At 43.4% G+C, this 16,363-nt stretch overlaps 1 protein-coding gene across 4 annotated transcripts; it reads right to left on the bottom strand.

The window, feature by feature from the left end:
- Positions 1-770: 770 nt before the first annotated feature.
- On the bottom strand, positions 771-16,046 carry LOC110534300 (myozenin-2). Of its 4 annotated transcripts, none has more exons than XM_021619075.3 (6): positions 15,693-16,016; positions 14,284-14,406; positions 12,271-12,437; positions 3,448-3,550; positions 1,889-2,072; positions 771-1,487 (listed from the first exon to the last, which is right to left on the bottom strand). In XM_021619075.3, exons 2-6 carry the CDS (start codon positions 14,363-14,365, stop codon positions 1,256-1,258), a joined length of 768 nt encoding a protein of 255 aa, XP_021474750.1. In that variant the 5' UTR covers positions 14,366-14,406; positions 15,693-16,016; the 3' UTR covers positions 771-1,255. The 4 variants fall into 4 exon arrangements, with proteins under 4 accessions (XP_021474750.1, XP_021474751.1, XP_021474753.1 ...); XM_021619076.3 differs by having other exon boundaries at positions 15,651-15,836; XM_021619078.3 differs by lacking the exon at positions 14,284-14,406 and having other exon boundaries at positions 15,693-16,046.
- Positions 16,047-16,363: the final 317 nt, after the last annotated feature.

Genomic DNA, 16,363 nt, shown 5'->3' on the forward strand with positions numbered 1-16,363 from the left:
TTACACATAGGCCTACAGTGCTATGTTCAGACTGCTCAGACTACAGAGAATTGTTTCACACTGATGGTTCGATCCATGTTTTCTACTATAATTCGTTTGCCAGCCATTGTGGCTAATGAGCAGGTCACATTCTGCAGTTAAACTAACAACATTGCTATGGATAAAGCTATAGGCTAATTTAACCCAACTGTTTAACATAATGACTTACAATAATGACATTGGTTCTAGGTATTTTCCTCTCCTTTGAATTTGTGATTTTGGTAGTAAAAAAAGTGAAATGATTTCTGGAAGTTCTTTTGAGGTGGAGTACATCTGCTGCAAAGCTATTTTTACCTTCTTTAAATGTGGTCTGTCAACGAACCCTAGCAGATAATTTACAGTGTGTGTGTGTGTGTGCGTGTGTTCGTGCGTGTGTGTGTGTGTGTGTGTGTGTGTGTGTGTGTGTGTGTGTGTGTGTGTGTGTGTGTGTGTGTGTGTGTGTGTGTGTGTGTGTGTGTGTGTGTGTGTGTGTGTGTGTGTGTGTGTGTGTGTGTGTGTGTGTGTGTGTGTGTGTGTGCGTGTGTGTGTGTGTGTGTGTAAATGGATCAACCATCATCAACTGTTGTTGGTGTATGATTGTTGGTCTGAGGTTGGTCATACAGTTCCTGGGTAGTAGCCAACTTACTTTTCTTTTCATTTGCAGAATTGTGTGTTTCAAGTCTGTACAGGTTCATTTGTTCCACATATCCAAACCACACATTGATTTACATAAGCCAATTCATTATACAATGTCATGACAAAGAGATAGATCTTTTTTATTTGCACATCGATAAGCCCATTCTAAAAGATTAATAGGCAACATGTCTACATAATTAAAAGACAAAGATAATTTTGGATCTGATATCCAATATAAGCCAACAGATGCATTGAAGTTTCAATGTATTGCTCATGTTTTTTTTCCTCTTAGACATTTCAATAACATTTCAGCCATGTGTGCTGTTTATTTACATGTTGTTCTCTGAATACACAATGCAAAACTAACCATCAGTATCATTACTCAGGCAAATGGCACAGAATTGAAACAGGGCAGCATGGAGGCCCCATTTTAAACCATCAGTTTGTCGTCGGTTGCACATAATCAGAAATTATGATTTAGGCTTCAGCTCCAACCCCTACATCGCAGATCAGGCAGTATGGTTAGAGGTGACAGCAGTGGATTTTGTCAGACTAGTGCTCTCTTGTGTTTCCAGGATATTATGGGTCATCTAAAGGTCATCTAGAGGTCATCGGACTCAGGGATGGGCATAGGTTCCAGAGGCACGGTGGGCAGGATCAGTGGGATGCCGTCGGATATCCATCCCTGGGCGACCCTGTTGAAGGTGGGTCTTTTCACCCCTGGGTCTTGGAGCTCAGAGTAGTTGTGGAGGTTTAGGTCGATCTCGGGCAGCTTGAACGTGATCCCGCTGCTCCGGGGGGCTTTGTCGAAACCACCAAATGGTGTGGCCACCCTGTAAATCAGATGTGGCGATACAAGGGTGAATGCAAAATCAAAATGAAGATCTCTAAAGATGTGACGGTTGCGTAGAATATAGAAAGCTGGCTTTTTATAGGGTGTTATAGTAGTGCATCCATGTAACAGTGAATCTGAACTGTGTTATAAGAAAACCATTTCATTCCATGGAAATGTTTGCAATATCAATGTCATTATATGTACTGATGATCATTTCTACTGAGAGTATTATCCCAGACTTCAGATTTGCATACTTAACTCAAAATCTGCCATGAGAGAAGTGCATGACTGATGCACTATGTTCAAGTAACACGCAAATCGTTGGCTTAAATTTTGAGCTGTTGAATAGCAGTTGTCTGAAAACTCTCCTCAGAACACCTGTTTTCACATTAGCCTCACCTGTTAAAGCTCTTGTAGTCAGGAGCCTCTGGTCTGGGCTCAGGGACAGGCATCCTGATATTGAGGGTCGCGGCCAGGTTGGGGTCGTTAATGATAGCTTGCTCCCAAGGGGAATGGTAGGACTTGGGTATAGCTGTAGAGTTGAACGTCTCTGCAGGGACATCCTTCAAGGGGCCTCCATATCCTGAGACACATACCAAGAAGACAGGATCATAAGACCAACAGTGCAGCGTACAGACACTCACTTATCCTATCAACACATTAGCAGATCTGTGGGGTTGGACTTAAGTGGGATACATGATTACTGGCAATGTCTTGCTTGTTGTCCTTTCACAAGAAATATAAAGAAGTACTAGGGCATTGAGAATGTATCTTGTTTTTTTTGTGTTGAATTTTCATTGTTGGACATAAAAGACTGTAAAAACAACAGGTAATCAGCTCCAACTGATTTTAATTTAAGAAATCTGTTCCCAAGTATTCTCAAGCATTATAGAGAAACACGGGATTGTATACAAACGTAAGCAAGGTTTGAATTATTATGTTTTAGTCCAACATTATATCTGTTTGAGCTTCATGCAGTCAATTTGCAGTCTACAAATTATTTGTAATTATGTTCCGCCCCCCGACCATCCGCTCCAGAAAAAACTGGCTTGCGGCTGAATCTAGTTTATGATCCCTGGTGTAGACTGAACAAGGTAGCAAAGACAACAAATTAGTCCCTCAGTTGTTACCACCTTTTCATCCATGCTAATTTCATCAAGACATAACAAAAAAAAATAAAAAATTTGGTTTAGTATTATCTGTTTTTATTGTTTGGGAAACAAAATAGGTGTCAACATGACTGTGGCAGTGTTGTTTTATCAATATCCACTGTCATTAAATAACAGTATTGACTAGAGCAGTGGAAAAAGTGATGAAGACTCAACACAATTTGTCGATCTTTATCATCTCAAGTCTTAAAATAGTGCACACCGTAAGTGTGCTTTCATCCTTTGGTGTGAAAAGCGGGTTGGTCCATTTGACATGGGTTGACACCATGCTTGGTCATATCAGATTCTACAAGAGTGTTCTGTTGGGATCCCCTGCTGACAATTTAACAGAGAGCAAGGCACCGCAGGGAAAGGAAATGCTTCTCATGTATCCTGCTTAAAGGCCAGAGGTCTGCTGAGTCGCTATGGGGAATAAGACTTGTCCTTAGAGGTAACAAGAGCATCTACATAGGCCTTAAAAATACATTCACAACCCATTCATAAGCAGTACATAAGCAGTTCATGAATGCTAAAGTCAACAATTGCAAGACATAGCGTACATATCAATTTGTAGTTGTTGAAAAATACCATTTACTTATGAATGCGGTATGTATGAGTTATGATTGTGTTATGAAGTCCTTATGTAGTATCCCTTCAAGTGAAGCATTGCTCATGTATAACACTACGTAATAATGACAAAGATATTTCAATAAGGCCTTATTCTCCCCTTAAACTGTATTATTCTGCCTAATAAGCATTCATAAATTTTGAAAATAACAGAAGGTATGTTTTGATGTGGTAGCTACATACCTGGTGCAATGCTTTCTGGGTTTCCTGGGGTGGGGGTGTAAGGAAGTGTTTTCGATCCCTCTTTGTTTTCGGCACTGTCTGCATTCTCAGCTAGAAGATCGCTCTGGAAAAAAATATAACGTATTTTGTCATTAGCTAAGCTTTCCCCTTTTGTGCAGTTCTGAACCTATCTAATTTATTCATTTAGGGATTAGCTGTACCAAATTGTTAACTTTGCATAAATGAGGCCCACTAGGTAAATGGGTAGGGCGCTCACAGGTTTTACAAGCATGTTAGCTTACAACACTGAGCTAAAGCTTGGGCATAACGTCAAAGCAAGATCAGCTACCGCCAAAATGTCCATCAAAAGACTTGAAATAGCAACTAGTTCATGTTTGTTTGCAATGTTGAGAATTTATGTGCAATGTTGCTCCATTAGAACAGTTGCCAAAAGTAAAAACAGTCATTTGCAACCAGACACCCCCCCACCCCCCAGATACCCCCTGTGGACTGGCATCTAACCAATGCACACATGAACATATAATGCCTTCAGAAAGTATTCATACCCCTGAACTTATTTCACATTTTTCACAGCCTGAATTCAAAATTGATTAAATATATATTCTTCTCACACACAATACCCTATAACAACAAAGTGATAATATGTTTGTAGACATTGTTGCATATTTATTGTAAACAAAATTCAGAAATATCTCATTTTAAGTATTCACACCTCTGTCAATACATGATGAAATCACCTTTGGCAGCAATTACAACTGTGTGTCTTTCTGGGTAAGTCTCTAAGAGCTTTGCACACCTGGATTGTATAATATTTGCACATTATTCTTTTAAAAATTCTTCAAGCTCTGTCAAGTTGGTTTTTGATCATTGCTTGACAACCATTTTCAAGTCTTGCCATAGATGTTCAAGCTAATTAAAGTCAAACGGTAACTAGGCCAATCAGGAATATTCAATGTCGTCTTGGTAAGCAACTCCAGTGTATATTTGGCCTTGTGTTTTCGGTTATTGTCTCCCAGCATCTGTTGGAAAGCAGACTGAACCAGGTCTTCCTCTAAGATTTTTCGTGTGCTTCCGTTTTTATTTTATCCTGTCCATGCCTATGACAAACATACACATGACATGATGCAGCCACCACCATGCTTGAACATATGAACAGTGGTAGTCAGTGATGTGTTAGATTTGCCACCAAACATACAATAATGCATTGTACTCAGGACATAGGTAAAACTGCAAAATAATTGACTGAGAAATGTACTTTAAGTGCCTTATTGCAAACAGAATGTCATGTATTGTCATGTTGTGTCTTGTTTCTGTCCTTTCCCTTCACCCTGTCTCCCTCTGCTGGTCGTTATTAGGTTACCTTTTCTCCCCCTCTTTCCCCCAGCTGTTCCTTGTCTCCTCCTAACTACCTCGTCACCCCTTTTCCCACCTGTTCCCTTTTTCCCTCTGATTAGTCCTCTATATCTCTCTCTGTTTTTGTTCCTGTCTTTGTCGGATTCTTGTTTGTGTTTTTCATGCCTGAACCAGACTATCGTCATGTTTGCTGCAACCTTGTCCTGTCCTGTCGGAATCTGCCGGTCCATCTGAGCCTACCTATGTTTTGTTATTAAAGAAGTTCTGTTTACGTTAATTCGCTTTTGGGTCCTCATTCACGCACCGTAACAGAAGAATCCGACCAAGAATGGACCCAGCGACTTCGGATCCTCTCCACTCAGCCGTCGAGATCCAGGGAGCGATGCTAGGCAGACACGAGCAGGAATTGTCTGCTGCTCGACATGCCGTTGAGACCCTGGCCACCCAAGTCTCCAACCTCACAGAACAGGTTCACCATCTCCGCCTCGATCCACCGGCCACTTCCAGGGCTTTCGAATCTCCGGAGCCCAGAATCAATAACCCGCCGTGTTACTCTGGGGAGCCCACTGAATGCCGCTCGTTCCTCACCCAGTGTGATATTGTGTTTTCTCTCCAGCCCAACACTTACTCCAGGAGCACTGCTCGTGTCGCCTACGTCATATCTCTCCTTACTGGACGGGCTCGTGAGTGGGGCACGGCAATCTGGGAGGCAAGGGCTGAGTGTACTAACCAGTATCAGGACTTTAAGGAGGAGATGATACGGGTTTTTGATCGATCTGTTTTTGGGGAGGAGGCTTCCAGGGCCCTGTCTTCCCTATGTCAAGGTAATCGATCCATAACAGACTACTCTATTGAGTTTCGCACTCTTGCTGCCTCCAGTGGCTGGAACGAGCCGGCTTTGCTCGCTCGTTTTCTGGAGGGTCTCCGCGCAGAGGTAAAGGATGAGATTCTCTCCCGGGAGGTTCCTTCCAGCGTGGATTCCTTGATTGAACTCGCTATTCGCATTGAGCGACGGGTTGATCTTCGTCACCGAGCTCGTGGAAAGGAGCTCGCGTTCTCCTTTGCCCCCCTCTCCGCATCACTACCATCTTCCTCTGCCGGCTCGGGTGCTGAGCCTATGCAGCTGGGAGGTATCCGCATCTCGACTAAGGAGAGGGAACGGAGAATCACCAACCGCCTCTGTCTCTATTGCGGTTCTGCTGGTCATTTTGTCACTTCATGTCCAGTAAAAGCCAGAGCTCATCAGTAAGCGGAGGGCTACTGGTGAGCGCTACTACTCCTGTCTCTCCTTCAAGATCCTGCACTACCTTGTCGGTCCATCTACGCTGGACCGGTTCGTCAGCTTCCTGCAGTGCCTTAATAGACTCTGGGGCGGAGGGCTGTTTTATGGACGAGACCTGGGCTCGGGAACATGACATTCCTCTCAGACAGTTAAGGGAGTCCACGGCCTTGTTCGCCCTGGATGGTAGTCCTCTCCCCAGGATTCAGCGTGAGACGCTACCTTTAACCCTCACTGTTTCTGGTAATCATAGCGAAACCATTTCTTTTTTAATTTTTCGTTCACCTTTTACACCTGTTGTTTTGGGCCATCCCTGGCTAGTTTGTCATAATCCTTCCATTAATTGGTCTAGTAATTCTATCCTCTCCTGGAACGTCTCTTGTCATGTGAAATGTTTAATGTCTGCTATCCCTCCTGTTTCCTCTGTCTCTTCTTCACAGGAGGAGCCTGTTGATTTGACAGGGGTGCCGGAGGAATATCACGATCTGCGCACGGTGTTCAGTCGGTCCAGGGCCACCTCTCTTCCCCCACACCGGTCGTATGATTGTAGTATTGATCTCCTTCCGGGAACCACTCCCCCCCGGGGTAGACTATACTCTCTGTCGGCTCCCGAACGTAAGGCTCTCGAAGATTATTTGTCTGTAGCTCTTGCCGCCGGTACCATAGTCCCCTCCTCCTCTCCCACCGGAGCGGGGTTTTTTTTTGTTAAGAAGAAGGACGGGTCCCTGCGCCCCTGCATAGATTATCGAGGGCTGAATGACATAACAGTGAAGAATCGTTATCCGCTTCCTCTTATGTCTTCAGCCTTCGAGATCCTGCAGGGAGCCAGGTTTTTCACTAAGTTGGACCTTCGTAACGCTTACCATCTCGTGCGCATCAGGGAGGGGGACGAGTGGAAGACGGCGTTTAACACTCCGTTAGGGCACTTTGAATACCGGGTTCTTCCTTTCGGTCTCGCTAACGCTCCAGCTGTCTTTCAGGCATTAGTCAATGATGTCCTGAGAGACATGCTGAACATCTTTGTTTTCGTTTACCTTGACGATATCCTGATTTTTTCACCGTCACTCCAGATTCATGTTCAGCACGTTCGACGTGTCCTCCAGCGCCTTTTAGAGAATTGTCTTTTTGTGAAGGCTGAGAAGTGCTCTTTTCATGCCTCCTCCGTCACATTTCTCGGTTCTGTTATTTCCGCTGAAGGCATTAAGATGGATCCCGCTAAGGTCCAAGCTGTCATTGATTGGCCCGTTCCTAAGTCACACGTCGAGCTGCAGCGCTTTCTCGGCTTCGCGAACTTCTATCGTCGTTTCATCCGTAATTTCGGTCAGGTGGCAGCTCCTCTCACAGCCCTTACTTCTGTCAAGACGTGCTTTAAGTGGTCCGTTTCCGCCCAGGGAGCTTTTGATCTCCTCAAGAATCGTTTTACATCCGCACCTATCCTTGTTACACCTGACGTCACTAGACAGTTCGTTGTCGAGGTTGACGCGTCAGAGGTGGGCGTGGGAGCCATTCTTTCTCAGCGCTCCCTCTCTGACGACAAGGTCCACCCTTGCGCGTATTTTTCTCATCGCCTGTCGCCGTCGGAACGTAACTATGATGTGGGAAACCGCGAACTGCTCGCCATCCGCTTAGCCCTAGGCGAATGGCGACAGTGGTTGGAGGGGGCGACCGTTCCTTTTGTCGTTTGGACTGACCATAGGAACCTTGAGTACATCCGTTCTGCCAAACGACTTAATGCGCGTCAGGCGCGCTGGGCGCTGTTTTTCGCTCGTTTCGAGTTCGTGATTTCTTATCGTCCGGGCTCTAAGAACACCAAGCCTGATGCTTTATCTCGTCTCTTCAGTTCTTCAGTAGCCTCCACTGACCCCGAGGGGATTCTCCCTGAGGGGCGTGTTGTCGGGTTGACTGTCTGGGGAATTGAGAGGCAGGTAAAGCAAGCACTCACTCAAACTCCGTCGCCGCGCGCTTGTCCTAGGAACCTTCTTTTCGTTCCCGTTCCTACTCGTCTGGCCGTTCTTCAGTGGGCTCACTCTGCCAAGTTAGCCGGCCATCCTGGCGTTCGGGGTACGCTTGCTTCCATTCGCCAGCGTTTTTGGTGGCCCACCCGGGAGCATGACACGCGTCGCTTCGTGGCTGCTTGTTCGGTCTGCGCGCAGACTAAGTCCGGTAACTCCCCTCCTGCCGGCCGTCTCAGGCCGCTTCCCATTCCCTCTCGACCGTGGTCTCACATCGCCTTAGATTTTGTCACCGGACTGCCTTCGTCAGCGGGGAAGACTGTTATTCTTACGGTTGTCGACAGGTTCTCTAAGGCGGCTCATTTTATTCCCCTTGCTAAGCTTCCTTCTGCTAAAGGCACAAATCATCATCGAGAATGTTTTCAGAATTCATGGCCTTCCGTCAGACGTCGTTTCGGACAGAGGTCCGCAATTCACGTCTCAATTTTGGAGGGAGTTTTGCCGTTTGATTGGGGCTTCCGTCAGTCTCTCTTCCGGCTTTCACCCCCAGTCTAACGGTCAAGCAGAACGGGCCAATCAGACTATTGGTCGCATCTTACGCAGTCTTTCTTTTCGCAACCCTGCGTCTTGGTCAGAACAGCTCCCCTGGGCAGAATACGCCCACAACTCGCTTCCTTCGTCTGCGACCGGGCTATCTCCTTTTCAGAGTAGCCTTGGGTACCAGCCTCCGCTGTTCTCATCTCAGTTCGCCGAGTCCAGCGTCCCCTCCGCTCAGGCTTTTGTCCAACGTTGCGAGCGCACCTGGAAGAGGGTCAGGTCTGCACTTTGCCGTTATAGGGCGCAGACTGTGAGAGCTGCTAATAAGCGTAGAACTAAGAGTCCTAGATATTGTCGCGGTCAGAGAGTTTGGCTCTCCACTCAGAACCTTCCCCTTAAGACCGCTTCTCGCAAGTTGACCCCGCGGTTCATTGGTCCGTTCCGTATTTCTCGGATCATTAATCCTGTCGCAGTGCGACTTCTTCTTCCGCGATATCTTCGTCGCGTCCACCCGGTCTTCCATGTCTCCTGTGTCAAGCCCGTTCTTCGCGCCCCCGCTCATCTTCCCCCCCCCCCATCCTTGTCGAGGGCGCACCCATCTACAGGGTCCGTAGGATTTTGGACATGCGTCCTCGGGGCCGTGGTCATCAGTACCGTGGTCATCAGTACCTAGTAGATTGGGAGGGGTACGGTCCTGAGGAGAAGAGTTGGGTTCCCTCTCGGGACGTGCTGGACCGTGCGCTGATCGATGATTTCCTCCGTTGCCGCAAGGCTTCCTCCTCGAGTGCGCCAGGAGGCGCTCGGTGAGTGGGGGGGTACTGTCATGTATTGTCATGTTGTGTCTTGTTTCTGTCCTTTCCCTTCACCCTGTCTCCCTCTGCTGGTCGTTATTAGGTTACCTTTTCTCCCCCTCTTTCCCCCAGCTGTTCCTTGTCTCCTCCTAACTACCTCGTCACCCCTTTTCCCACCTGTTCCCTTTTTCCCTCTGATTAGTCCTCTATATCTCTCTCTGTTTTTGTTCCTGTCTTTGTCGGATTCTTGTTTGTGTTTTTCATGCCTGAACCAGACTATCGTCATGTTTGCTGCAACCTTGTCCTGTCCTGTCGGAATCTGCCGGTCCATCTGAGCCTACCTATGTTTTGTTATTAAAGAAGTTCTGTTTACGTTAATTCGCTTTTGGGTCCTCATTCACGCACCGTAACACAGAATGCATGTTTTGGAATATTTTTATTTTGTATAGGCTTCCTTCTTTTCATTATGTCATTTAGGTTAGTATTGTGGAGTAAATACAATATTGTTGATCCATCCAGTCTCCTATCACAGCCATTAAACTCTGTAAATGTTTTAAAGTCACCATTGGCTCATGAGCAGTTTCCTTCCTCTCTGCAACTGAGTTAGGAAGGACACCTGTATCTTCGTACTGACTGGGTGTATTGCTACACCATCCAAAGTGAAATTAGTAACTTTACCATGCAAAAAGGGATAGTCATTTTTTGAAAAACTTCCCTGGTCTTTGTGGTTGAATCTGTGTTTGAAATTCACTGCTCGAATGTGGGACCTTACAGATAATTGTATGTGTGGGGTACAGAGATGAGGTAGTCATTCAAAAGTAATGTTAAACACTATTATTGCACACAGAGTGAGTCCATGCAACTTATTATGTGACTTGTTAAGCAAAATGTTACTCCTGAACTTATTTAGGCTTGCCATAATGAAGGAGTTGAAATCTTATTGACTCAAGACATTTCACCCTTTCATGTTTAAATAATGTGTAAAAATTTAAAAAAACAAAATTCCACTTTGACATTATGTGATATTGTGTGTAGGCCAGTGACAAAAAATATCTGCATTTAATCAATTTCAAATGCAGGCTATAAGCTATAACACAACAAAATGCGGAAAAAGTAAAAGGGTGTGAATACTTTCTGAAGTAACACACACACACACACACACACACACAAAATCAGCAAGCAACTGATAAGCAGCATAGATACTCTTGAGCAAAGTGCTCCAGGAGCCTCTGGCCAGAATAGGTGCAGGGAAAGGGCACCAGGCACATGTTTCACCATATCTCCCATGTGTTCTAACACTTTTGTCGGGGTGCACACATCCTTAATGCAACCATTAGACACACAGAAACATTTTTAAAATCCAGTTATCTGGTTGCAAAAAAGCACTTTTGGATCCAAGTAAACAATGAAACAATGTTACTGTACCGTAAATGAAAAGAATCGCAAATACTTTTTAAATCCGTAAGTCCAGAGATCCAATAATGTGATCCCAGGATTTGGACCCTCAACCCATAATGTCCAAGATACAATAATAACTGTGTGTCTGATATAATTAGGCCCGGCATTAGGGGGTGGCAGAACCGGGAATGTGTAAATAGGATTTTGGTTATAAAGTCAGTTTTATGAGACTGATCGTGACTGCATTACAACGTAAATTAAGTTTGGGTTTGTTTCAATCCTGCGCACATGCCAACAGCTGACAGCACAATTAATCATCAATTGGGAGTGCAGCTGCACGTGACCCGATTGTAATGGCTGTGGTAAATGTGGGTTGACTCTGGATATCCCTTTGGATATTAGGGACTATCGGTAAATGGCACAATTTACATGGGACAATACCTTAAAATTCCAATAGCTCCAAATTTAAATGACTTAAAAATCTCAGACCAATAATACATTGTACGAATGAATATACAAATATTGAAAGCATTTAATGAGAAAAAGGTGTGGAACATGAACATATTTTCTCATTTACATGTATTGCCGGTCCCTAACTACCCCCTTAATAGGCTATCCAAAATCAAACTAATTAGGCAAAGGTTGAAAACAACCCGGCTGAAGCTAATTGGCAAAATAACTTGTCTTACTCTTCCCACTTGCGAACACACACGAGACACCGATATCAAACCACACCATGAAACCAACTCACGTTTTAATTCTGTCATGGTCGTTAGCAATTCTTAATGAACCAAGTCTAAAACGAGGCAAAATCAGGAACTGCAGTCGTCCTTTAATAAGATGTATTTTTTTCAATTCTATATAGACACAACAAAAAAAATATGGGCTGCGTGTGACTGTATGTGAGAATTTTAAAAGTTGCCTTTTTGTTATAAAAAAACATGCGCCATTGCACTCCCTTCCGTGCCTCATAGTACAATTTATACTGTCTTAACATCTACTATTACATACTGTATGTGAAATTATTTTTGATAGGCTATGGTTTAGGTGTAGCCTATGTCTACATTTTGAAAACACTTGTATGTTGTAGTGGGACCAATATCTACCTTGTGTTATAAAGGGCTATAATGTAATACAAGTTGTGACCTTCATTCATTTCAGGTGCACCCCCATGGATTTCGTCCTAGTGCCGGTCCTGGAGTTGAGTGTAAGTCCAAAATGAAGCTGTCTTCTGAAACTCTACAAACAAGACCCTGCCTGTCACAGCTCTTTCTGCCCCAGCCTCACAGCGGTGGAACAAGCGTCCTGCAGCACTATCCATCTGACCCGTCTATCAAAGATGGCTGCTGTGGCGTCACCCAGATGTATGATATTGGTAGTGAATGTGAGTTGTGAGGTGTGTTTTATATTGTGGTTGTTTAAGTCTCCATAGTTGCATCCACTTATTGTTGGTATTTGTGATAGGAGTGTCTAGATTACTAAATTACACAAATGTAAATGTAAAAGTCCTTACACTCAGCTGCACGTTTGCCTCATTTTGGATACTTTCAAACGTGTATTTCTCCGATCTTCGCTGGCGCATTTTGAAAAGACGAGAGCCTCTGTTGGATTGCAGTGACAGCTCCTCCAGCATGATGTCTTTGGGAGTGCTAACCTTTATCCCCAGGTCCATGGTGTCCCCTGGGAAAAGAACCAAAACAAGTTTCAGTAGATGCCTTTGACTGACTTTCCATTAAAGGTAGACTCAGCAATGTGATTTCATCTAACACGGTTGAACAGCTTCCTGTTTACAGACATAAATAACAACAGAATTTAAATCTGTCAAAATCTGCCACTATTGGTTCTTTGCAATTTGTACCCACTTTTGAGATATGTCCATATTAGGATGAGCTAATAGTGCAGTATTGGCAGTCAGATTTTGTTATTGAGCATTGTAAACAGGAGGTCTTCCAGCTATATAATGATTTCATATATGGTGATGTCATGAGTCTACTGCTCCAAATGTAAAGCAACTGTAACAAAAATGTAATCGTCAAGATTCCCTCAAGACTTTATTAGTATGTCTTAGTTGCTCAAAATATATAGTTTCCCTAAAGATATACAGTATATATTTTGTTCTGACACTCTCCCTAAGACATACTGTACATAGCATGCATTTTTAACCATTTATGATTACAGCGAGACCTTTATCAAAGGAGAAGTTAATTAACATTATTATTCTGATATCATCTGAAGGGATAATATCAACGACATTCCTTCAAAATGCCTTTCTGCTGACAATTAGCATGCCTAAATCCAATGAATGTAGCTTCAAAACAAGATGTATAGTAAGCATCACAATATGATAAAAGGTTGCATGTATATAATAATAATTGGTTGCCAGTATACTGCAGTATACAGTATACTGCAATAGAGCCCTAGGACCATGCCTCAGGACTACCTGGCATGATGACTCCTTGCTGTCCCCAGTCCAGCTGGCCATGCTGCTGCTCCAGTTTCAACTGTTCTGCCTGCGGCTATGGAACCCTGACCTGTTCACCGGACGTGCTATCTGTCCCAGACCTGCTGTTTTCAACTCTCTAGACAGCAGGAGCGGTAGAAATACTCTTAATGATCGGCTATGATAAGTCAACTGACATTTACTCCTGAGGTGCTGACCTGTTGCACCCTCGACAACTACTGTGATGATTATTATTTGAACATGCTGGTCATTTATGAACATTTGAACATCTTGGCCATGTTCTGTTATAATCTCTAGCCACCGTGCTTCTACACCTGCATTGCTTGCTGTTTGGGGTTTTAGGCTGGGTTTCTGTACAGCACTTTGAGACATCAGCTGATGTAAGAAGGGATTTATAAATAAATGTGATTTGATTGATTTGATCTGAATGGTTTAGCAATCATTTGGTTTCTCAGTAATTCTGCATTGTATGTTTATTAAACAACATTGTGCGTTGAGTTGGTTTAGGCATGCTCTTTGGACAATGCACCTACAGCCTAGTGAATTTCCATTGATTTGCACTCAACAGTGCTAATGCTACTTGCTATTTGCAAGTTCTAGAAAGTCTAGGTGAATTATGATTGTACTCTTCAAATCTGATTGAGACAAATGCAGTCTTACAATTTTGTATGTATTATTTCTTATTGAATTCAATTTTTATTATGTTATTGTTCTTTTTACTTATCGAATGCTGAACATGATGCTGCTTTGATGAGCTATACCCAGACAGAATGTACTTCAGCTGTCGCAAACACTCACGGTCCCCTAAATGGCTACACACAGTTGTCCTACCCTGCCCTCCACAACTCCCCACCTCACCCGCCCCAAAATAGCACTTTCAAAAGGACAACGACAGAAGGATTTGTCGCCATAGGTAGTAAAAAATCTTCATTAGCTTATTTATGGCAACTGCTAGAGAAATGGCCCTGACATGTTCAACCCGGATCTGAATAACTGCCCTCCACCAGAATAAGTTTGATTCTCTTTGCTGTTGAGGCTGTCTTTGAGCCCGGGCCCAGATCATACCATTGGCACCGTGGACCTCTCGAGAAATAGCCGCTGCATGCATCTTCCTCTCTCCAGCTGGCATTGTACAGAATTGCGACATTGTGGCTTTGGGAAGGGTGGCACACGATTTGCCCCTGGGTACTGGAAACACATAAAGGACACAGGATGTACTTTCTGTTCTACCCCAGCAGAAAATGTTTTCCCTGTTATAGTGTTGATAAGGACTGAACATTAGAGAGCCAACATACTGTACTGCTATAAATAAAATAAGATTACTGTTAGTGAGGGTTTGTGGTAAAGAGTTATTGCTCACATGGCACGTGCAGTACTGGTTGACCTATCGGATAACTACTGCATGTTGTTTAGACCACATTATGATATGCCATTAATGTCCTGTGAGTTAACGGTCATAAAATATTATGATGGGCCTCATGTCTGGTTTATGTGAGCATTAGGTAAGCATTATGACATTTACTTCAAGGACAGGGTTTCTGTCAATCCCAAACCAAAACATTTACATGGCAGGTGGCAGGTGTCATTCATTGTTTGCGCTTGAAGAGCAAAGTCAACACTTACTTTAAAATAACCTTGTAAAGAATACTAGTTGATGCGCATTAAGGTGTCACATGGCATTCAGCATTGTGAATCATCAGTGTTGGGTGAGGGCTGAACATTGTGTCCCAGGGTAGTATGTGACACTGGAAATCCCTAACGTGATCTTGACAAAATAATTATTTTTACTTTGGCACAATGGCGTTTAGAGAAAAAAAGATACATTTCCGTGACAAATATAATAGCCTAGTTACCCTAAATCTAATTGCAGCAGTCCTAAAAAACTGAAGTTACCGTGCTAAAATGTAGATGTTTTTGCCTTGCAAACAAATGAAACGAAACAACAATGCCCTTTGTATTTACATCACAACTTTCACTAAACTCTCAATGTTACCCCATCATGTTCATATCCTCTCCTATTTGCATTATGTTTCAGACATGCTGTACAAAATCTTTATTCTCAATGTTATGACTAAAATGTAGATCATTTATAGTGCTTTAAATATTTACAAGAATAAATTACGTATCGAACATGAGAAATATAATTAGAACATAGAGATGTTATTGAACACAATGTTCATAATCAGTTCTTCACACAACATAAACATAGAAACATTATTTCAGAGTGATTACAGTAGAACCTAACAATTGTATTTTGTTTGTAGCTTCTTGTTTTGTCTTCACAAAATAATAAAGAGGTTTGTTAGTAAGGGATGTGAGATATTGATTAATACAAAGGTTATATGACTGAATACAACAGAAAATAGCATAATCAGAGTTAGTTGTTGTGAATGGTCAAAGCACAACACATTGACACTAGTATTTTGCCATACCTCGGAATCACAACTGCACACCTTGATGGGACTAGTCCATACCTGTGTGTGTGTGTCCTGTCTGTCTTTTAAACGACCTGTATCCTTGACTGGAAGGCAAGGAGGCTCAGGGGTCGACCTAGGTAGTTTTGATCCACCCTGATCTTCACACTCCCGGCCACTGAAGCCAAACTGTTGGGGGTGTCTCTGTGTCTGTTGTCAATGGAATGTAGCTTACATCAATAGGCTAAATTTAGCAGGCCAAACACTCAAAACCACTCACAAAAGCAATGGGGACGTGGGGAGGCTATCAGAGAGAGGGAGAGGATGGGGCACCTGACCTATGCCACCGGAACCACACCGAAGGAGGGCTCTCCCCTTAAGAGTGCTTGTGTTTCCTGGACCCTAGGTATGTATAGGGAAGACATGACACTGAAAGTAGTGTTGGAGGGGCGGTAGGAGGCACTCTTTCCTCTGGTCTAAAAAAAAAAATTAAATACCAGTCAAAAGTTTGGATTTTTCTTTATTTTTTATATGTTCTACATTGTAGAATAATAGTGAAGACATCAAAACTATGAAATAACACATATGGAATCATGTAGTAACCATAAAAGTGTTATTTGAAGTTGCCATCCTTTGCCTTGCAAAGCTTTGCATACTCTTGGCATTCTCTCAACCAGCTTCGTGAGGAATGCAGTTCCAACAGTCTTGAAGGAGTTCCCACATATACGGAG

Source organism: Oncorhynchus mykiss, chromosome 10 (genome assembly GCF_057628025.1).
Source record: "Oncorhynchus mykiss isolate SJ-2025 chromosome 10, ASM5762802v1, whole genome shotgun sequence".
In the NCBI taxonomy this organism is placed as follows: Eukaryota; Metazoa; Chordata; class Actinopteri; order Salmoniformes; family Salmonidae; genus Oncorhynchus; species Oncorhynchus mykiss.